The sequence below is a fragment of the Tubulanus polymorphus genome, chromosome 4 (genome assembly GCF_964204645.1).
Source record: "Tubulanus polymorphus chromosome 4, tnTubPoly1.2, whole genome shotgun sequence".
NCBI lineage: Eukaryota > Metazoa > Nemertea > Palaeonemertea > Tubulaniformes > Tubulanidae > Tubulanus > Tubulanus polymorphus.
In genome coordinates, this window is record NC_134028.1 from 6,325,137 (window position 1) to 6,347,535 (window position 22,399).

The 22,399-nt window shown below is 38.4% G+C and overlaps 3 protein-coding genes across 3 annotated transcripts; 1 reads left to right on the top strand and 2 right to left on the bottom strand.

Annotated features, from left to right (window-relative positions):
• Positions 1-155: 155 nt before the first annotated feature.
• Positions 156-14,021, top strand: LOC141903808 (uncharacterized). Its single transcript, XM_074792132.1, has 23 exons — positions 156-178; positions 777-977; positions 1,916-1,959; positions 2,145-2,217; positions 2,743-2,914; positions 3,390-3,495; positions 3,728-3,797; positions 3,895-3,923; positions 4,149-4,217; positions 4,970-4,994; positions 7,323-7,400; positions 7,710-7,858; positions 8,114-8,365; positions 8,711-9,431; positions 9,678-9,926; positions 10,153-10,292; positions 10,579-10,780; positions 11,159-11,261; positions 11,370-11,395; positions 11,900-12,069; positions 12,527-12,568; positions 12,663-12,764; positions 13,161-14,021. The coding sequence occupies exons 2-23, from the start codon at positions 791-793 to the stop codon at positions 13,344-13,346; spliced, it is 3,195 nt and encodes a 1,064-aa protein (XP_074648233.1). The 5' UTR covers positions 156-178; positions 777-790; the 3' UTR covers positions 13,347-14,021.
• A 421-nt stretch (positions 14,022-14,442) lies between these two features.
• On the bottom strand, positions 14,443-17,030 carry LOC141903990 (large ribosomal subunit protein bL12m-like). The gene is made up of 5 exons (XM_074792418.1): positions 16,890-17,030; positions 15,986-16,169; positions 15,719-15,781; positions 15,072-15,203; positions 14,443-14,727 (listed from the first exon to the last, which is right to left on the bottom strand). Exons 1-5 carry the CDS (start codon positions 16,937-16,939, stop codon positions 14,611-14,613), a joined length of 546 nt encoding a protein of 181 aa, XP_074648519.1. The 5' UTR covers positions 16,940-17,030; the 3' UTR covers positions 14,443-14,610.
• A 255-nt stretch (positions 17,031-17,285) lies between these two features.
• On the bottom strand, positions 17,286-18,563 carry LOC141903480 (uncharacterized). Its single transcript, XM_074791599.1, has 2 exons — positions 17,777-18,563; positions 17,286-17,323 (listed from the first exon to the last, which is right to left on the bottom strand). The coding sequence occupies exons 1-2, from the start codon at positions 18,561-18,563 to the stop codon at positions 17,286-17,288; spliced, it is 825 nt and encodes a 274-aa protein (XP_074647700.1).
• Between the last annotated feature and the right edge of the window lie 3,836 nt (positions 18,564-22,399).

The window sequence follows — 22,399 nt, forward strand, 5'->3', positions numbered from 1 at the left end:
ATACAATCGCAACTGACGTTATAAAAGATAAACATAAAAAGTAGCAAAATTTAGGCCTATTGTAAGATGAACGAAATAACAGATCAAAAGCGTTAGAGCCAAGGCCGCTTCTTAAAGATGTCATGAAGCGATACCCGAAGTATCTGATGCCCACACCGATTGTCCACAACTTTTTTTGGTAAGTTTCTTGATTATTTTCCAATAAATAAGCTCGTTTTTCAGACTGCATCCCCTTATTAAGTTCTTATTTGTAAGGTGCTTAATGTACAATAATTTAATTACTATCAATTGATACAAAATAAGTCCCAAAGGACGGTCAATGCACCGGTTTCGTTTTTGTGTGTGCAGGGTGTTCATTTGTCAATTCAACGTAAATGAAATAATTTATTTGCTTGCTGAAGGGGCTTAACCACATTTGGTGGTTATCATATAGGGGATTTAGGAATAAACATACAAAAGTATGCCTGTTCAAGGTTTCAGAGCGACTGCAATTTATCTATCCCTGTTTGACCTAACTACTAACATAAAACTATTCTTTACTTTGACTTTGTTTAAATGCTTGTCTCACTCCTCAGTGGAAAGTGGGGAAAGTGGCCTAAACTGCAGTTAGACATGTCTGGATAGGCCTATCAGATGATGTTAGTAGGAGCCTGTAGTAATTAACACTAACTAATTGATGAATCGGAATAGGCCCACGGCACAGAGCAGGGATGCTACCTATTTGTATCACTTCACTATTTCAAAACTATAAATTTTTGGATTTTGTGAAATTTCAGATTTGTCACCGACCATGTCGTCGAGCAAAGAAAGTGCCGAGTTGGCGAATTGTACCGTTCAAGAACTAAAAGAGATATGCGTTGAAATGAATTTACCGGTAACCGGACGTAAGGCGCAGTTGATTGAAAGAATTATCGAGGCTGACTCGACTAAGAATCAGGAGACCGAACAGAATGAGTGCGCTATTATTGACAATGGTGGTAAGTATTTACTTCGAATACATTCCCTGGGAAAATACACTATAGCCATATTGCTTTTGGCTAGGCAGATAACGCCCGAATCGACTTTTGGTAGGGGCGCCGTAACATAGCGCCATCTGGCGAGACGCCATCATCTTTTTGCTTGGCGCTTGTTCTCTAGAGAACGTGTTTCGGCAGTGCTCGTAAATCGGTTAAAATTCTTCGCGTTGGATCGGACATCCGTTCTAATTGATATAAGAAACAGACATAAGAGTGATTGATCTCGGAATAGAAGTCGAACTTCGGGTGAGATCGTTTTTAATTTATGCGCATTTCAACATTTTGCCACCGGTTTTCTACTCTCGGTTTCGCGGGAGCGCCGTGCTGTTTTCTTAGCGGCTCCTCCCGCCTTATATATTAAATAATTATCATTCAACGTAATTGATTTCCGTCTCATCATTCACGAAAATTAATAATCTGTACTAAAAATGGTATCAATAATTAACCCTTCATTTCAGCTTATTTTTGAACAAAATTGTAATTTTGGTTTGATATTTAATTAGTATAAGGCTCAAAGAAGCCAAGGTTATGTCAATTTAGTTTCAGTATAGTGCTCAAACAAGTCATGGAATTAAGTGAGGTCATTGAAATGCTTTGTTGCAGACCTGGATCTAGGGTTTTCAAAGGGGGCTGGGTGCTCTGCTGGTCATACCCCAGAAAATCTAGGTATTAGTCTAATTTTCATGCATTCTGAGCAGTTTTAGGCTTTGCTTAATCATCTTACCTGTATGTTGAAAACATAGGGCATATTTCGAAATGTAGTGTTTCTGAAAAAACTGAAACATACAAATAATATTTTCTAGCACCCCCTCCCTGGATCTGTGCTTGTGTTGCATCCTGGATGGAGGTACTTACTGACTTAAACATGATCTCAACAAAATTATTGTTTTTCTTTTTAGCATCTGATGAAACCGAAATTGATGAAAACAAAAATGATATTGATGTGAGTAGATATTTTTTCCAGATATTATACAAAATAAATTGCTCTTTACTCAGCGCAGTGAAAGGCTTGGAAAACTGTTCAACTTACAAAGATTTTTTGTTAGAAATTTCTCAGATTCTCAACTCCGTATTTAGCTTTCATTTTGCGAGGTAGAATTTCTGAATTTTGCTCGAATTCAATTTTAGGATGAATTATTGGAGGATACGGATACTGACGCTAAAGATGATGGCGTAGATGATGATGTGTTGGATACAGAAGGTTCGTTGTTAAAATTGTCATCTTATTTTTAGCTCAATGGGGACTCAATTCCAAGCAGGCTATAGGGTTAACATTTTGTCTATCCGTAGGCGGAATCCATTTATTTTTGGGAAGTTTTGAAGACACTTGAAGTGACTTCAATGGATAAGTCTAAATATTTGTGTTGTACTCTAGACACATCTGTAGCCCAAAAACTGGCCTGGTTAGAATCTGATAGCCCTTAATATAACTGGTAGCCCTTAATATTCACCAAAATCAGCACCTTTTACATATTTTTGAAGTTTTTAAACAAAATTTGGAAGACGCTTCGATCAATTTTCATGACTTTTCATATGAAGTACCCTTAGCTCTGTCATTATCTACTTGCCAATTTCCAAAGACAGTGCAAAATTACTTATGAAATGTGAGGATTAATTTATTGAAAGTTGCAATAAGTTCTTATAGATTCTTTCAACCTAATATGGTATATGACAAAAAAATTGAAAGCTATTAGCATTAACAGTTATTTCCGATTTTATATTTTAGATGTGGCGGAGTTAGCGGAAACTGGCGAAAAACCGAAACCTGTAGGGGAATGTCGTTTGTCCGAAACGAGCGACGGAATAACAGCCGATACCGGGGAAGATTTTAACAATGAGGAAACAAAATGCGAATTAAATGATGATGGAATCCCAGTAGGTGATGATTTACTGGAAGTGTAAGTGAAAGTTATGCCGCTTTTAGTTTAATCGAGGACAATTGCCCCCCCATTTTTTCAATGGAAAACCATAAACTTACTACAATATTACTAAGAAATCATTCACAGTTAGAAAGTAACACCATTTGAATGGAATCCACCCAGTCTTAGTTAAAGCAAATTAGCCATTATTTCACGTCACACTTATTGACGCAAATATTTATTTTGAATTCAAACACCCAGTGTGTGTAGATTTAAAATTGGCTCACAATGCAGGAATTGGGTTTGTTTACGTATATGAGAAAGTAAACTCCTTAAACACGTTGCTACATTATTATGTACGGCCAAATATCGATATTGCTGGAAGTTCGGTTGAAAATATATGTGGTCAGTTGATAAAGTGGTATGGCCATGGATATAGCGGCAGTACCACTTGGTATGGCCTTGAGTTCACCGGAAATGTGAGTATATGAATAAGGCGGATTTAATGTTACAGAGTCGACGATGAATTATCTGCCATGACCGAAGATCAGTTCATCGAGAAACAACCGTCCGGTTTATCAAGGTGTCGATTGTGTAATTTCTTCTCGTCTAATAGTGAAGTAAGTTGCTACATTAAAAGAAACCGTTTCATTCTTATGTAATACTGGTTTTAGACGCTGCAACGTTCAGTTGAGCCTACTTGAGCAGGATCCACTTTCTCATGAAGGTTGAACTCAAAAATTAATTTTAGATAAAGAATTTATCGATTTAAGAGTTTAACTATTTCGTGAAAATTTGTCCCGAGTCTTCTGTACCAGAGTCTTCTATGTTATATTTGGCGCATACTTTTAGGCGTTTCAAGGACACATTGATTCGGAAACTCATAAACAACGATTTATGGACACGAAAAGTGGCAAAATAGGTATATTTTTGTTTACCAAAAATACATTTTTGATGCGCAAAATAGATGATTCAGTGTAGTAAGAATAATAAATGCATATTAAATCTTCTGTTTGTAGATTTGAAGAAGTTGGAAACTTTCTGCGAGGTAGGTCGTTACACTTCAAAAGCATTCATGATACAGTTCCTTTAAGCCATGGCGAGAACTATGCTGAAATTTTTGAAAATATATTTCATTGTCTGCTAGGCGATGTGATCAAAACTTCGTTTACATACAATCTAAATATTTAGCCAATCTTGACGAAAACGAATGACTGAAATTTTTGATTTCTTGATTTTGAATGTTCAAAGATGTTGGACGTTTTATTTGTAGGTGTGTAACTACAGCGTACCGATAGAACGATTCGACGCTCATTGTCAACGAAATGAGAAGCATCGACTGGTAAATAGAATAAACTAAAAAATCTGTGCAGAGAAAATGAATCGTTAATTTCCGATTGCATTTAATCTAATAACAAAGAAGAAAACTCATATACATGTATTTAGTCTTTTGTAACAATTTTACTCAGTTACCTCGTACTTGATGAATTATTTTCATTGTATTTTATGTAATCATTACCTCACCAGAAACACAGGTGCCTTTACATATGGTCTATACTGACAGTATCACCCTGCTGAAAATTGCCAAAATGACCCCTTTTGATGCTGGTGTACCATTTTAACCAACCGGTAAATGGTTGCGATGATTTTATGCCGTGGGTAGCACTCTATTCTCAACCTTTTAATTCACTGATATATTTGCCTCCAGCTTAAGCGAGATTGACATCCTCAAAACCATTTGAAGCCTGTGATCTTCCAGTAATGTACTGCTCGAGAGTGGGGCCAAGCCTCGAACGGACACATACATGTAAACAACAACATCAGTGAATAAATCTTGAAAAAATCGTCACCATGTCGCGTTTATACTAAGCCCAAAAAATGAGCAGTACGGTAGTTTCCCTGATCGACCCGACTTAGGTGGCAACTGTCGACCAATCTCAAAAGAGGCACTAAAATCCCACGTGTATTTTATTTCAGCTCAAAGCTATAACTACAGAAAGCGATGAGTAAACTAACTCGCTCGCACTTAGTGAAAAGATCTCGCCTCTTACCTACTCATGACTTAGTACAATCGAATTTGTGTTTCTTTTCTAGATCGAATCAATAATGGAAGCCGGAGGTAAGTGAACCAAACGTTGGTTCAATCAGAGACTATTCAGATACATATGCGCGGACAGTGTCCTCCTTCGTAGTGTACGTACGTTCGTCCGTCTGCTCGATTTGACGTCTACACGAAGACCGATGACACGTACCTCACACATATACACGAAGACCGGTGGCGTCAACTCTACCGCTTACACGAAGACCGATGACGTCGTCATATTTCGTGTGCATCTGTAGTCGTCTATCTGCTGTTCGAATTGTCTTCAGCATCGATCACTTCGTGGATTTTCGGCTTTTCCATCGGTCGCTTCAAAGCGATTTACAACGGCGAAAGTAGATCAACATAACCCATCAAATCATCGGAAAATACTGCCTAAGCAAAGTCTGTGAAAGATCAGATAGTTGCCTACATTCTTTAAATTGTGGGCACATTTTCGCCGCAAAGTTATTTTTAGCTGAGACTTGCTGAATTTGTCTTCGAATATCTTGTTGCTGATGAGCGCTTCGCAGAATTCACAATCCCTACAAAAATGATTCCATTAGTTGTGGCAGGGCAAACAATTGTTTAGCCCGGATTCACATTTTAGTGCGCGACTCGTTCTTGCCTTAGCCAACAAGCTTTACGCAAAATCTCAATCTGGTGAAAACCAGGTACTGGCTATGAAAAATCAAGACATGGTTTTTTGGGTGGTTTTACGGAACTTTCAGTTACAAGCCAGTTCGCTGTATATCCAGAGTACCGACCATAGATCACTTTGATCTAATTTTTAAAGTTCCATGATCTTTCTACGCAGACCCAATGAGATATGATCTTCTCTCTAGAAAATATCTTTTACAGGTATTTGAAAGTTGAGTTAGAAAAATTGATGCCATTAAAATAAGGCCCTGGGCAATAGGTTTCAATCTTTTGCCTAAGACTCATGTTGAATGTTCATATTTCAAACGTAGTCACTAGGGGGTAGCTTTCAACTGCATAGGTATTTTTGGTGATCATCTGACCCGGTAAACACTGATCACCTTTCTGAATTATTGTCATCCAACATCCATTTCATTGCACGAGTCTTCAACTGCATTGCGGTAAGATAATACATAACTCATGATCTGATACTGTGTTCCTGGTAAGATATTCTTAGGATGTATAGACAAGAAGGGGTGATTATTCTACCAGTGACCTAGATAAATCCCTCATTCACTCAAATGAACATGTCTATCCAAGTAGGAACTCTTAACATAATTCAATGTTATGTATGATGGAAGCATTGCGCAAGTTTGAAGTTTGCCGAGGACCTCTTAATAGTTGGGAGACTGATAATGAACAACATCAAAAAGAAGGTTTGCTGGCCCTCCTGCCCCTCCCTCCAGAGCAAAAACCTCCAAATCCATGCTTTTAGCAACCCTAAAGGAGGTCCTCACTCAGAAACAGGAAGGCCATGAGTTCATTATTAGAACCACAATTGAAAACAGCTTTTCATTCATCTTCATTTCATTAAAAGGGACGGATTAAATCTATGATGATTATGTTATGCAATTGAATTTGATCGACAAGAATTCTTTTCAACAATTGCAATGGTTTCATGGTTTAAACAAAAGCCCGGCAACTCGAGCTAGAGTCTAAGAAAACCACTACTACGTGAAATTTTTCACTTTACATCTTTGATTGAAAACTTAAGTCAGTCATAGAGGCCAACATCAATAAAATGTCATTCAAAAAGTCATCTCCAAAGTTGTAGATCCCATCTACACACAAGCCTTGCCTTGATCTGTGTCCAAGGACTATATCACTAGTTTCAATATAAATATTGATTGCCTGAAATTCCCCTACTGCGGCTAAATAGATGATAGACGTCATTTGAATATCAAGAACATCTCATTTCCTGAACTCTTAGCATTGCCACCAACGATCTCTTGTATATGGACTAGTCATATATGAAATGTCATTAGTAGAGGTCTTGCTAGTGACAAAAGTTTGTTTTTCAGCCAGTGCCAGAGACTTGCCATACATAACAACAAAAGATGATCGATGAATTGACAAACTTCTGAGTCATGCTAACCACCTATTGCGTTTGCCAACCAATGCGGTATAGTCCCATCAAAAAAAGTTCATGACTGCAAGGCAACCATAGGTTTTAGAGCGCAACTATTGCCTTCTACGGGAATAGACTTGAAGAGCAACTACTGTAGAAACCCTCCTCCTTGGACATCATACACAAATCATCAAGGGATTCTCACACATACTTTTTATATTCCAATCGTGTAATCACTGATTTGTCGTTTGTTTCAGCTAAAATCTGACGAACACCATTTTCGATAGTATATTCATTAGTTTACGTCGTCTTATTTTCAGGTCCAAAAGTCGACCTACAAAAACCTCGGATTCAACCGGAAATCGACGCTATTAATAAGAAAGATGATCCTGTCTTGGGTATGTATAAAACAATACCACTAGGACAGGTTTGCCGCGTATTTACCTGGAAATCAGGGAATTTTCTGTTCTTGAAAAAAGTCGGGACGCTATTTTGTGATTGCTACATCATGCATGTAATCAAACCATCCATGTGACGCTGTTCATTTACTGGATTCTTAGCAGATCGAGTCGGGAGACAATGTCAGAGAATAGATAGGGATAAGTCAGGAAAAAAGTATTTCGAATAAAAGCGGCCACCCTGTAGGAGTTTCAAAAAAGATAAGCGATGAAATTGTAAGATTGATATTTTCATGATTTTCATTTCAGGCCTACGAGGAATCAGAGAATTGTTCGACGCGATGGATTTGAAGAATCCGAAATTCAAATACTTGTGCAACATCTGCAGTTTGTATGATGTGTCGATGGAAGAAATGATGGATCATGTTCGAAGTTTAAGACATCGCATGGGTTTCCTGGTATGTTTCTTACAGGCACAGTATTATTATTCCCTTATGGAGGTCAGGACCAAAAATGTGCTTAAAAACCAGTCCTGTTGGTAATTTAGCAGAATGGAATGGATTTTATTCGGCAAAAGCCACCCTGAAAAATTGTTCTTAACTCCAACCTGTCCAGCCCCTAAATCTGCCCTTGGCAAAGATATCGAAAATTGTGGGTTTAGGTTCTTATAAACTCTGTCTAATCAAAATGAATGGCGTGATTCATGTTTGCAGAAACGTTTTGACCCACGCGGTATAACAACAATGGAGGCCATCGTTAAGTTGTACAACTCATCGGTTGCCAGAGGCTGCAAACCGATGACGTTTCCCGAAGAGATCGAAACCTACATTAAACGAAACGCCGATCGATTCTACCTGAAAGCGGAGGTGGCGGTGGCGTTGAAATGGAGCGATCCGACGCGCAAAGACACCCGTCAAGAATCGAACAACAGCAAACGCACTTCAAGAGGACATAGAGATAGAGATGTAAGAAATTTATCCACAGGGTGGCAATGTACCTGAAACAGGGAAAAGTCCTGGAATTTTCTTTAAAAAAAAGGCAGCTAATTTTGTAAAAAAAAAAGCCAAAAATCCGGAAATTCGTTCAGATTGCTTGATCCCCCTTAAAATCAAACAGTTTCCGTCTATGTCTTACATGTTTTACTCTTTTAATTGATTGGATTCTTAACAGATTAAGTCAGGGAAAATCGACGTGCATGTCAGGGAAAAGTCAGGGGAAAAGCAAGTCAAATGAAAGTGGCCAACCTGATTCATTCTTGTATTAGTCGTGCATAAAATGGTATTTATTTATTGAATTCTATATTGTTATAGTCTAAAGATGATTCTCATTCGAAAAATAAAGAATCTAAACATTCTGACAACAAATCTGATAAACCTACACCGAAGAAGGAGAAGGCTGCACCCACGAAGGAGAAGCCCTCACCAAAGGAGAAATCTCTGCCTAAAGGGAAACCAGTGTCGAAGGAGAATGTTGAGAAATCGAATGAAGCCAAAATTGGGATCAAAGATGAAGAAAAGCCTGTGGTGGATATGGTTAAGATTGAGGAAGTTAAGAAAGAAGATGCTGCAAAAGAGTCTACCGACATAGTTGTAATTGAAGCTGACGTTGAGGAGGACAATGAAGAGGAGAATCTGGTAAAAGATGAAGATGAAGATGTGAAATTAAAAGTCGAGCATGAGACACCGGAAAAGCCGTCTGCCGAGAAATCGCCAGCAGGCGGTAAAGATGAGAAGTCGTACGGAAGCGGTAAAGAATCGAAGGAGAGATCACCGGCGAGTAGTAAAGAATCGAGAGAAAAATCCGGCGCTGATCGAAATCGAGGCCGCCGAGACAGCAGACGCGATTCGTCGGGAACCAATCGCTCGTCGTCGAGCAGAGGAGGCCGGTCGGCGACCGGTAACAATAATAATACGAATCGAAGTCGCTGGTCGTCGGAGAGGAGTCAACGACCGCGAAACGATCGCAGTCGTTCGCGCGGCGGAAATCAACGAAACACGACGCACACGTCTGCCGCGAGAAATAATCGTCCAGGTGAGATTATTGTTGATATTTATCATGGATGCCCTTGACCTGGAAATCTCTGCGAATCAGGAAAGTCTAGAAAAAAATAAGGAAAAACTCGGGGAATTTGACAAATTTTACCAAAAACTTCAGGTCAGGTCCTACGAACTGACATTCGATTTCACTTAGTTCACAAATAGTGCAATAACTAGTGTTTGCCCCTGAGTCGCTCACTTGCATGACTATTCAGTTTCTGAAAATACTCTTTCGTTACAGCTCAGTCGTTGTTAGATCTGCCTTCGATGACGCCGATGGTTAGGTCGCCGTTGATTCCGATGGTTCCTCAGATGACGGCGTCGGGTCTGGCGTTGATGGCAGCCGCGCAGGCCCAGGCCGCACAAGCGCAAGCCGTTCAACAACAAACCCAGGCGTTGTTACAGATGCCGATGGTTTCGCGATCGGTCGAAATGGGTTCAGTGGCTCAAATTCAAGATAAACTCGAATGTCAAGGCCGACCGATGTTAGGTAAGCATCCGGATTAAGATAAAAGATTAATATTTCAACATTTTGAACTCACTTTATCCAGATATTAGTTTCCGTTGGAATTATGATTTTCCTAATAAGTGTTTTCATTATTTGGAATAAAATAGGTAATAACCTTCATTTGTGGACGCTTGAACAAGGTTACTGCAGCATACAGTCTTATGTTGCTCTAGCTTCACTTGTGGCTTATCGGGTATATTTTAAACAGGTTTACAGTACATCGTTGAGTTCCAGTACATGAATTCGAACGCATCCCCTACGTACCTGTGTAAAACATGTAACGAGGACGTTACGGCCAACTTCTTGATCGATCACATCAGAAGTATCAATCACAGAATTAATTATCTAGTAAGTTAAAGTTAAGTTACAAAATCATAATCAGTCCTTACTATTATTATACCTTATCATTATTACTACTTGTCATTAAATTTTCGTTTATGCCCCCATTCATTATTCTACTTATTGTCATGTTCCATGGATTCCTTTTGTAATTTTGTATTCCTTTTAATTGATGATAGAATGAATATCATTATTTTGTTTTGTCCTCTTATTGATCATCTGTCGCAACCAGAATTTAAACGCGTACCCACAAGACCAGTGATGATTGAATTAATGTCGTCTATTCTCTATATAGGTGGCGCATCACGGTCGTCATCATCGTTTGCTGGGACCGTATTTCAGCCACGACGATTTCCGCGGCAAAAGCAACGAAAGCGAAATCATACGTCATCTGATGCAGCTGTCGTTAGAGGTCGATAAATTAGACGGCATCGGCAAATTACGAGTCGAACGAATACCGCCCACTTCGAAATTGTGGAAAAGATCCGATGATGTCGGTACGTACGAGAGAAATTCGAAGGATACTTGCTGTTTAGATTAGTCTGAACTTCAATTCATGCTCCCAAACTTGAGCAAAGAAATTGAGGCGGTGGCCTCAAAAGAAGGAGGTGGCAAAAAATATTGAACCTCACCAATGACTTTAGAATTGTGTTCTAAAAAGAAAACAAGAATGAAAAAAATTTTGATAACTTTTTCCCTATAGTCAAAGCATTGGGAGTGGACTATCAAGCCAGTAGTATCATATAAGATACAAGATACCCAGGCCCCTGGGGTCCAGGGCCAAACAAATGCATGCCCATTTCTTAGCTTACTGCCTAATGGACACCTAAATAAATTGGAATTCATGAAACGCTGAAGTATGAAATGTTTTTCAGTTATCGGTGGTAAACGCTCTTACAGTAGTTATACTGATGTTGGACCATCTCCGAAACGATCCGTTCAGCCATTGTTGAAAACCCCGCCTCAAAACCGCAGTTGGTAAGTGAACCCACAGGCAGCCAAGTTCTAAAGTAACCGATGTAAACCGACATCTTTACTTCAGTTACAAAACTGCAGTAACAAGGTTGTTGTTTTTGGTTTTTTCAGGAATGAAAGATCAGACAGTACAAGAGGTAAAATGTAATGGAAATATTGATGTTACTAACGAAAGACATTTCAACCCTAATGAGAAAGTAATGAATGCCTTCGTACTGGACAGGCTGGTTTGGTCACTGACGTTGTACACATTGCAGAAATTTCATTCAATAAACTCAAAAATTCATAAAACCACTAACCTGGAAATCAGGGAAAAGTCGAGGAATTTTCCTACATTTTCTTTTTCTTGAAACAAATTAGGAAATTTTGAGGAAAATGCTAAGATTCAGGGAATAGTCAGGGAAATTTGTTGAGGTAGTTAGATAGCGCCCATAGTCAGTCTCACAGTTTCTGTCAATGTCCTATGTACTTCAATGTGTTAATTGATCCGATTCTTAGCAGATCAAGTCAGGAAAAACAACATGTATGTCAGGGAAAACTCAGGGACAAAGCAAATCAAATAAAAGTGGCTGGGCTGATAATTTGTCAAATGATATTCTACACTGGACTAAAGCTCCTCGAATTGTGTTTTTTTTGTCCAGGAGGTACAGACAATCATCAACAGCAGCACGGTCGAACTAGAGACAGATACGACGACATAGATAATAGATTTCACAGCAGTAGCAGCAGCAGCAGACGTTCACCTTCACCTGCCAGATACGACAGACGTCAAGATGATCGCTACGACGACCGGCAACGAAGCCATGCATATGTAAGTGTACGCGCTATGACACAATAGATTTACTTCATTTTATTCATAAATAGAACTGCACCTGGTTTTCCTAATTTGTGACTTTTGGCGAGAAATTATCAGTGGGCCCCTTTACCTGGAAATCAGGGACTAGTGAGGGAATTTTGTAGAAAAGCTAAAAATCAGGGTCGTGGAATTATGTAAAGATTACTAGATCGCGCATAAAATCAAACAGTTTTTGTCTTCTTATGTGTTTGACTGTTAATTGATAAATTCTTAGTAGATCATGTCGGTGGAAAAACAGGTCAAATGAATGAAAGTGGTAACCCTATTTATAGAAATACTGTTACCGAAACAGGACTTACCTTCAATTATATTGAAGAATTTCAGTCATATTTCGATGAAATCTTCTCTTACCAATAGAAGTGATAACTGGTCAAATCGATCATTTATAGTCGCATGAATTCTTTTATTTCAGTCTTCCGATCAAAGCAATCTTCGTCAGGCATTTGATAAATTTGTAAGTGGTTTATATTTCGATCATTTTAAAGTAGCATCGCACATTTCTCATAGTATTTAGAGTAAATGAAATTGTTTGCGCATTCGTGTTCTAGACGCAAGACGTGGGAACCAGTGAGGCCGAAATGATTTTAAAGATTTCGAATGTCGTGGCCCAGTCAATGAAAAATCCTGGTGCCGATTCAGCTCGGATACAGGTTAGTGACGAGGTTTATTTTACTCCTGTTAAATCAAATAAAAAATGAGTCTAAAATGTAAAAGCTACTCTTATTGGTCTATACACCAGCTAACTGGTGAATGAAAATTAAGAGCACTCGTATTGACTAAACTCTCACCACAAAAATCTCGTCAGGCCTATTCCATCATGCAGTGCAGATTCTGTGTGATGCTTGTTCGTTTGTTTCTTTGGATGGAGAGTCCTGTTTCTCCAGACTGCATAATAGAATAGCCCCCTAATCATGGCAGGGTGGCTACTGGCCTGGGAATCGCAAGGAATCAGAAAAATCTAGAAAAAAATCAGGAAAACTGAAACAAAACTTTGTGAATCTGAAGATATTTCATTCCATATGAACATTGATTGATCTTGTTTTCAGGACCAGGTGCAGAACCTGATGAGATCACCGCGAGGAACTAGCGGGGTGCCCCCTAGTCTGTTGGGTCCGTCGCCGCGCGAAGGCGGATTATTGGACACACCGACTCGTTACGATTCTACGTATTCATCAAACCGCAGCATGGCTCCTCTGTTACCCGAACCGCATTCATCGTACAAGCGATATTAAAAAGATTCACACAAAATTCGTAATTAAAAATATTGCACTGCAGTAAAACCGGTTTTTTCAAGTACAATATCAAGAAACGCTTCCAAGGAACCATCCATTTATTTTGTTAGCAAATGTAGCCGATTTTTTACCCCCTCCCCTTGTACACTCTACTTTTCACTTCCCCCAAGTACAAACGATACAAACACACAGGTCAATAGTGAAAAATGATTAGGTAGGTACGTACCGTACACTGAGCCATGTACCCCCTCCCTCCCCTGTATGCAATTGTATGCATTTTCACCTTCCTCATATCATACGTACCTACTTAATGGATGGTCCCAACCGCTCTTTTTAGTCATTGCACGAATGCAAATTTTGTAAATACATCATCACATTTCTCATAGGAGTTTAATTTGTCTCTACATCATATGTATTTGTGGTGAAATTTAATGGTTTAATATGTTACATGTTTGATTACTTATTCTTTTTTACCTTCTGACTAACTCCATTGCGTAAATGAATAATTCAATGTGTTAATATAATATTGGGTATTGAATATTGGGTCGCATTACATGGCAATTGGTCTTTGTCAAGAATTCATAAAATGTGTAACGTTCACATCTAGGTATTGTACTTTTTTCAACTTGTCTTTTGTAGAAATAGCTATCTAGTATGTAAATGCATTTAAACATGCGTGGAAATAAAAACAATATATTATATGTAATGTAGTTATTTGTTCGATGGTTTCTTGGATGACATATTTGAAACATATCTATGATTGCAACATCTACTGTGAGGGCTTATTACAATGATGAAGTTAAAGAACAACAAACCAAGATATTTTGGTTTTGGACTTAACATTTATAATCTAATTCACTGGTCCTCTCACATTCTTTGTTGCAAGATTCAATTGTACATTGACATCATGCTGTTTCCTCTGACCTAATTACAAGTCCAATTTCAAATCACTTGACATTGGCAGCTGAATCTCCCCTTACTCATTCTGAACGTTATAGGATCTGGATGACTCGTCTGAATTCAAACACATTTGAAGACTAACTCCTTATCATGAAATAGTAAAGATCGAACAAGAAATAATATGAAGTAATATCAGTAAATTTTATTGGAAAATGTGTCATTACCATTCCTACAGGCAAATACCGAGACTAGCTCAATGCACATATAGTCCTTCATTCATTGTCTCGCAAATATGTTCCACCTAAACGTATCACATCCTAAACTAATAACGAATTTGTTTCTAATTGATAATAATCGTTCGATGCTATTCTAGTTCTACCGTAGCTCCCACTGCCGTTAAAGCGTCTCTTAATTTTTCCGCCTCCTCTTTATTTAAATCTGCTTTCACGACCTGCGGTGCCGACTCGACAAACTTTTTAGCCTGAAAGACATCGAAATATCACCATTGGAACTACGAGCAGGGTTCTTGCGGATCGGAGAAATCAAGGAATTGTGGGTTTATTCGAAAATAGGGGAATTCTATTTTTTTTCTTGGAAATCGGGGAATTTTTGGCATCTTGTTCTTGCTGGTGATGAGTAGCACGAGGAACCTCTTGAAAAGAAACCACGCCCACTGGGAGTTTGTTATGATTTTATCCGGGAAATGTACCTCAACCGTCAGGGAATTTTGAATCCTTATTTGTAAAAACCCTGTTAGAGAGACCTGATATTTCAGGATAGATTTGTATATAAATTTCGCAGCCTGGATGACAATCCAATTTTTACCTGAACTAAATTCAGTCCGCCGACTAGAGCTTTTATCTCTTTGATTAATGCCGTCTTTTTCGGGGGATCGAACTGCATTAGTTTTACCGTAAATACACTCTTTTCCACTTTTGCTTCGACTTCTTCAGCAGGCTGCATTAGAGAAGAATTCAAATTTAACTACAATCACTATTTCAATCAAATTGGTGTTAATTTGATTCCTTTGATGGCGAATGATCCAAGTCAAACCAGTTTTTAAGTGACCACTGAAACAGACCAGACTGCATCTACTATTTGAGAGCAGTTTCTACTTTTTAAAAGCTCCTCCCAAAAATATCAAATTACTCTCAAATTCAGAATGATTTTCAGTTAATTTTCAATTAAACTACAGTGGAACCTAGCAAATACGAATCTTGAGTGGAAAAGTGAGTGTTGTATTAAAAAATGGGTTTCGTATTATCCAAAGCTTGAAATATGTTAGCCGAGACATGCTGGAAATCAACGTAATAAACGGGTTTCCTCCTAAACACAATCGTATTAACGAGGTTCGACTGTACTACTTTAAATGGCAAATTACTTTTTATTTTTGGTGAAAACCATTACAATTACAGATAGGCCTTTATCAGACAGTCTGATCAGCTGAAATAACTTAATTCTTTAAAATCTACCTGAGAAGCAGCAGCAGGCATCGCCATTGACATCATAGGAGTGTCCTGTATATTTAATGTTTTCTGAAACGAAAATAAATCTGATTGAAATTAGCCTTCTTCCTTCCCGTTTCAATCTTATAGTTAAGAGATAAATGCTCAAATGTCTGTTCTATCTTGTCTGGGAACGATTTGAGGCATGCGTTCAAAAGATTCAGCGAAATATTCCCAAAAAAATTATCCTGGACAAAAAATCAAGACTACGGAGAATTGAAGGAAATCACGAACCTTGAGTAACTCGTTAAAATCTGCCACTTCGATCAGCGTCAGACGCGATATATCTTCGACTAATTGTTTGATTTTTGGCGTGTATTCTTTATCGACGCCCTCTGGTGTTGGAGCTGGAATCGTACAGTAATTTCGTCTCATTTTGTTGCAGACGGCGAATGTCGCAGGTGTCTGACAACACAGCCTAGAAAAAACAACCATCGAATTAAACTCGATATGTTAAAGTTATCCTGCAGCAATCACCCTCCAACTGAGATGACTATTGATAGAAAACGAAATTAATGCACCCTTACAGATCAGTCATTCCAGGATATGTTTTCAATGAAAAAATTTCAAATTTCGAAGAAGTCTCCGCATCACGTTTATTTCCCAATAGCAGTAGACTCCTCCTAAATCAGTACTGTTTATCTCGGTAAAGTATTAATCTAGGGGTTTTGTAGGCAAATTTTATCAATTCACTACACAAACTTAGTTTCTAATCCAGTAACCACGACCTGATTTGGTAACAAAAAATTCAGGTTCCAACTGAATCGATTTAGGGGTAGTCTACTTTACAACTACAAACTAAACAATCAGTATCGGTTGGTACGAAAATCCATATTTTTGGGTCCCCGGAGTTTGTTGCGTAACAACAAGAAGGTTCCAATTGGGTGTATGCCCTGCCTGGCCCAGGGCCAGGACCTTGTCGGTGGAAAGGTGGTGGGCGCTTATCTCGGTGAAACCATGTTATTTTGGCAGAATATAATATATATACCGTATAACAACTTCATCATTGACATTCATTATCATTAGATGCAAGGTGAAGAATGTACCTTTATTTAGGCCTACCAGAAAAATTAAATTGCCCAAGTTGAAATCGAATTAATTGAAATTTCGTATTCAAAAAGAATTTTTCCGCATTTACCTTTTACCGATTACATAAGTAGCATTATACACAACTCGCAAATTACGCATGATTCCAAAATTCGCCGATTATTACGAGTAAAACACGCGAAAAGTAAAAATAACTCCTTCAAACTTCAATTCAATTCAATCCTGGTTAACAGGAAGTGCATGCTTCATGCAGAATCGTGCTATTAACCGCCGGAAACCGTCATTGATACAACGTGAAAGTTGGCGGACGGCCGGCGCTTTTTAAAAAAACGCGGGTCACCATGCTTAACATGCTGATTGGGGTACGTTCAACAGTTTTAACTAGAATCATTTTTTTTCAATTCTAACCTTGTATTCGGGACCGTATGCTAACCAATGACGGGTTTAAAATTACTCGGCGCCGCCGGGAACACTTTCTACGTATTATTCATGCCATTATCTCATTACGTTCTAGCCAATCGCTCACTACAAAAAATTAATGTAAATAAATGGAATTCAAAATGAAATGTACGATCTAAACTATCAACCGGGTGCAAAACAGGTTCAACAAACAGCCCAGACGATAAGTACGGTTCTCTCGGTAGCTGAACTTTTGTACTAACCGGCGTACCTTGAATAAATCATGGTTAAATACCGATGTATTTGAGGGGCAAACTAAAGGGCACCCGCCATCCATAATGCTTGCATGATATTATGAAACAAGTAATTGATATTAGACCCTGACGTTGCCGAAACTGGCCCGCCGAATCATTTATCACTAATTTCAATTCGTTAGCCTCAACCACCGTTTTAGAATTTCCATAACTTCTCTACTCGAACCAGCGTAAAGAAAGAAATTTATTGAAAAGTTCCAGACTGCAAATGTACTTGTGATATTTAAAGGGACTACTGACGCAGTGTATGTAACGAATAACGAACCAACTGCACTGGGCAACATGAATATAACATAGGCGGCCGCTACACTTGACAGCATAATGGTGGTTCTTCTGCTTTGAGCTTGTTTCTGGCCACCAGTACCGAAATTGCGAGTGGCTATGAGTTTCTGAATAATCAGCAAATTGATCAACATGATGCTTAACATCGGGAAATATTTGTAAAGGATCGGCGAAATGATGAACGTCAGCGATACCAATTCGGGCGTGACGTAGCAGCCGATTTTAGCGCCATATTCGATGACAGTAACGTTCAAATACGTTTGCGTAGTGAGTGATGCTAACGAAAAACAGAAGCAAACAATTCGAGCGGTTTTCGGCGTGCAGATGAGTCGGGATTTTATAGGAATTGTCACTACAACCAGTCTTTCTAGCGACATGATAACGATCGTATAAGAACTTCCCATTAAACAAAAATCTAGGACTACATCGGCTAGTCGACACGCGAAAATATGCTTCATTTCGAATACGAGTGTTGCGAACAATTCGAAAGACAGTGTGTTCATCCACGATACGCTGTAAATAGCCAGAGTGACGTTGTCGTAAACGGCTAGCGACATGACGTAGTACGCATACGAGTGACGACGCATTTGAGGTGTGGCCATTATTGCCAGCGATAAAGAATTGCCGAAAATACCAATGACGATGCTCACTGGAAAACTGTACAATATGATAACGCGGGAAATGTCTTTCGCGCGCGGCATCATCTGGAAATGGAATGCCGCGTACGTTGCAACCCAACTCGCGGTTGTTGTTTGGTTACCGCTGGACATGATTGTAATTGATTCGGTCGTCTGCTACCCTGCGATTTCTAATTTCGATCTCCCTATTTTTCTACAGCAAAAGTCAATTTAAATCTTCATTGATCGATGTGATGTTTTAATATAGTAGAAATAATATTTTTTCAATATTCGTTTAAGAAACAAATCGTTATTGTAAAGTTCTCGTTTTTTTTCCTGCATAACCGCCGATGTAGGAAATATTGATTCATTGAATAAACCAATAACAACGACAAAATCCGATTTAATATTCTGGTTTATTCTGGTTTATTTGTCCAATACATTCACTTAACCCACCTATAGATTTGTTTAGATTTGTTTAAAAATTAATGTTCCGTCGTCATTTACGACAATCTAATTTTAACAATGTGATTAATCTGACGAAAGAAACGAGGACTGAACCAGCTTAAGAGCGTTTGAGCAAAGATTTGATAGTATTCATATGTGTAGCGAACATGTTTTTTACAGCCTATAAAATCTGTTTTGAATATATCACAAGAAACGTTTGTGTTTATCTAAAGAAACATCGTGGTTTACCACGCGTGCTCAGTATCGGTTTACCTGCGCTTACCTTACCCTTATTCCGCCGATATAAATAGACTTGGTGTTGCTTCAACCGTTCGTACAGGTAAATGAATAATATTTCAGTGTTACATTAATACTAATATATGAACGATTTATAGGAATTAGTACCGTGCGTGCTCTCGCCTCTCGTTCGTTTGTGCAATATACAAATAATATTCGGAATAAACTAAAATCTAGGTAACGTATTAATATATATATATAGAGAGGGTGTTTACATTGATCCGCATTTACTTTATCATGAATCTTGGCGTTGCTGCCAAGATGGCGGTGAAACTTTACCGTCAGAATAAAGAGGGAAAACGTGCAAAGACGCAAACCATCTTTTACAGTAATTTATATATTTGCGTAGTCGTGGTCCAATTAAAAGTAGTTTGATTATATCTCTCCAGTTGCAGCTTTTATTTGGAATCGGAATATTATCAATATGTCGGACGGGCCATCGCAGCAACAGCCAACCGAGAAAAAACGACCGGTGATGCCCGATTGGCAGCCTGCACCAGTGCGTTCACGACGAAATAAGGGCCAGGCCACTTATCAACAACCCTTTGGGGCACCTGCAAGGCCGCCGAAACGAGGCGGAAGTGCATACGTTGAGGTAAAAAGTGCAGCAAAAACTCTTAACCGGAAATCCACTTACGCTGTATTTCAATTCACCCGATGATATTACAATTTGCTGGGTTTTTAAGTATTGAAATAATATTGTTATTTTCAGCCTACCAAGCCGAAGGATCAGCAAAAGTAACCATGAATCATTCACTGTTTTTACTTGGATTTTTCTCTACCTTCTGTGAAGCGATGGACGCCGATCATCGAACAGCACTTTGCAGCGACTGTTCAGCATTATAATACGAAGTGTTTTCTGCTTTTCTACCATTACAATACACGTATTATATGAAGTTTTGATTAAAAATAAATTTCTTATTTCAAAATGGATTTCACTGTTTCGTTCGTCTGTCTGGTGTGGTGTGGAATGACATGAAATTATGATATCGCCGCAAGTTTGCCATCAGGACCCAGTTCCATAGTCGTGAGTTAGATTTTGATATTGATATTTCTTTATTTGTCAAAGTATCACATTACTTGTACGACATAAGGGTTAACTTTTGAGTTGACATTAGTTCATTTGCGATGTTTTAACTCAAGAATAAGATCTGAGCTCAGAACTGTGGCACTGGATCTTGCTTATAACTCTTGATAATGAGCTCGATGTCATCAATATGGTTGTTGACAAAACAGTCTTTGAGAGTAGTATGTTCTCTATTTGTATGTGATTTAATTTATTGAAAGGATGACTATCATAGATGTTATACCAGTCACTATCATAGATGTTATACCAGTCCTCAAGTTCGATTTTACAGGGCTATTCGGCCCTCTTATTATGTATCCAGACAGATCAACTTTATGGTCCATGCTAATTTCTGATTACCGCAACTCTTTGGAACACAGAAAACCCATAGATTCACAGTGATTCAACCCACATGCGATAAGCTATAACCAGGAACAAGATAATGTGAGTAGTGAACTCTACCAGGTTAACAGATGTCAGAAAACCAGACAGCTTAAAATTCTCATCTCACTATTAAATTTTGGACAAATTACAACAAATTTCATATTGCAGAGGTTATCTGTGAAATGCTAAAAAATAATGATAAGTAAAGTTGAGAAGCGCTTGTTTAAATCATGGAAAACGAATTTTCATAAAAGATAAGGTGGAATGGATTCAGAGACGTTGTATAGGCACGTACGCATGCACACCTAAGTCTAACATATAGACAGGTGTTTTAAATGCGACAGATTTTGCTGAAGTTTCCGTGAAATAAATTCACTGTACACATGTCGCACATGCACCGGTAACAAGGACTTCATTGTGCAAACGTGGACGATAGGAAGTGTTTTATTACTAACGCCGAGAGGATGCGTTTCAAAACGATTTTCTTCGCTCATCTAATCCTACTTTTTATACTAAGCGTCGCTCTAGCACAAGTAAGTTGACAATTATTCTCTAAGATAGCCAATCTCATTTCAGAAATAATTACTTCTTATCTTGAAGTTTATACTTAAAAAAAGTTAGTTTCCAATGTTTACGATCATTTCTCGAAACTAAATTTGTATGTCTTAAACCAATTTTTGAAACATATCTTGGTTTCGAAAATTATATGCTATACCCAAGTGAATATACAAGAACTAATATCAAACCTATAGCTAAGCAACTTTGCCATTTTTGACGAGAGTTCGTGAATATTTTCTGTCAATGGATTCTTTTCTATTGCAGAATGATCAAAATGCTCAGAAATCAAATATCAATCCGAATGTACATAGTACAGGGCCAAATGTAGTGAAAACAAACCCACATTCTGCTGACGCTGCAAACCAGCCGCCACCACCGGCGAATAAGAACGCTCGGGTGAATGCCCCACCTCCGCCTAGCCCTACGACACGACAACAACGGGTCGTAAAAGACATGGACCCATCAGCTACATATACAGATACGGATAAACGTTTCATTGTAGAAGGTATAAATGCGTGCAAATCCAATACATTTAGGAAATCGAAAAAGTATAACTTTGAAATATCTTATGATTCAACCTTTGTCCTTTGATTTCATTTTTAAAGTTCCGATGGCAAAAGGCAGTATTCATCCACCAACAGGTAAATTCTTTATGTATCTTACATCACCGCAGATGGTCATAAACAGACAGAAATATAATTCAATTCAATTCAGACCTAATTCGATTCGCAAAAAGCTGCCAAAATCCTAACGTCCGGGGTCCAGTTCCACAGTCCGTAGTTCATTTTCAATTAGTAAATTCTGTGTCAAATCTGATCTCAGAACTGGAAGTGGATCTAGCAATGAGGAGATTTATCAATTACTATAACGTATATATTTTGATTTTTTCACAGGAAATCCCTTTGTACCACCGGAAATAGCGCTGTCGTTTTTATCAAAAGGATCACGAATTATTAGAACGCGGAAAGTCACAACGCCATCCAAGTGAATAAAGGCTTCATTCAACGTATTTACCATCTCATTGAAATTATAGGCATAATATTTGTTTATGGAAAATAAAACATTTATCTCAACGTGATTTTCATTCTGTGCCATGCGTTTTATTCTTAATATTTATCCTTCTGGTATCAATCAGTTGCACAGGTCAAAGAGTCGGATTGCTGGTGGGCACCTAGTCCGCCGCTTAATCACATCTCAGTCGATTGCTAAAACCGGGGTTAGGTCTGGCGATCGACCT

Excerpts from the sequence above, each read along its gene's own strand:
- LOC141903808 (XM_074792132.1), top strand. The coding sequence starts at position 791 with ATGTCGTCGAGCAAAGAAAGTGCCGAGTTGGCGAATTGTACCGTTCAA. Across the intron at positions 2,915-3,389 it reads GGTGATGATTTACTGGAAGT|AGTCGACGATGAATTATCTG; the intron begins GTAAGTGAAAGT and ends TTAATGTTACAG. Across the intron at positions 10,293-10,578 it reads ATCACAGAATTAATTATCTA|GTGGCGCATCACGGTCGTCA; the intron begins GTAAGTTAAAGT and ends TTCTCTATATAG.
- LOC141903990 (XM_074792418.1), bottom strand. The coding sequence starts at position 16,939 with ATGCGTAATTTGCGAGTTGTGTATAATGCTACTTATGTAATCGGTAAA. Across the intron at positions 15,782-15,985 it reads ATTTTAACGAGTTACTCAAG|AAAACATTAAATATACAGGA; the intron begins GTTCGTGATTTC and ends TTTTCGTTTCAG. Across the intron at positions 14,728-15,071 it reads GCGGACTGAATTTAGTTCAG|GCTAAAAAGTTTGTCGAGTC; the intron begins GTAAAAATTGGA and ends GATGTCTTTCAG.
- LOC141903480 (XM_074791599.1), bottom strand. The coding sequence starts at position 18,563 with ATGTCCAGCGGTAACCAAACAACAACCGCGAGTTGGGTTGCAACGTAC. Across the intron at positions 17,324-17,776 it reads CATGTTGCCCAGTGCAGTTG|TGAGCGATTGGCTAGAACGT; the intron begins GTTCGTTATTCG and ends AATTTTTTGTAG.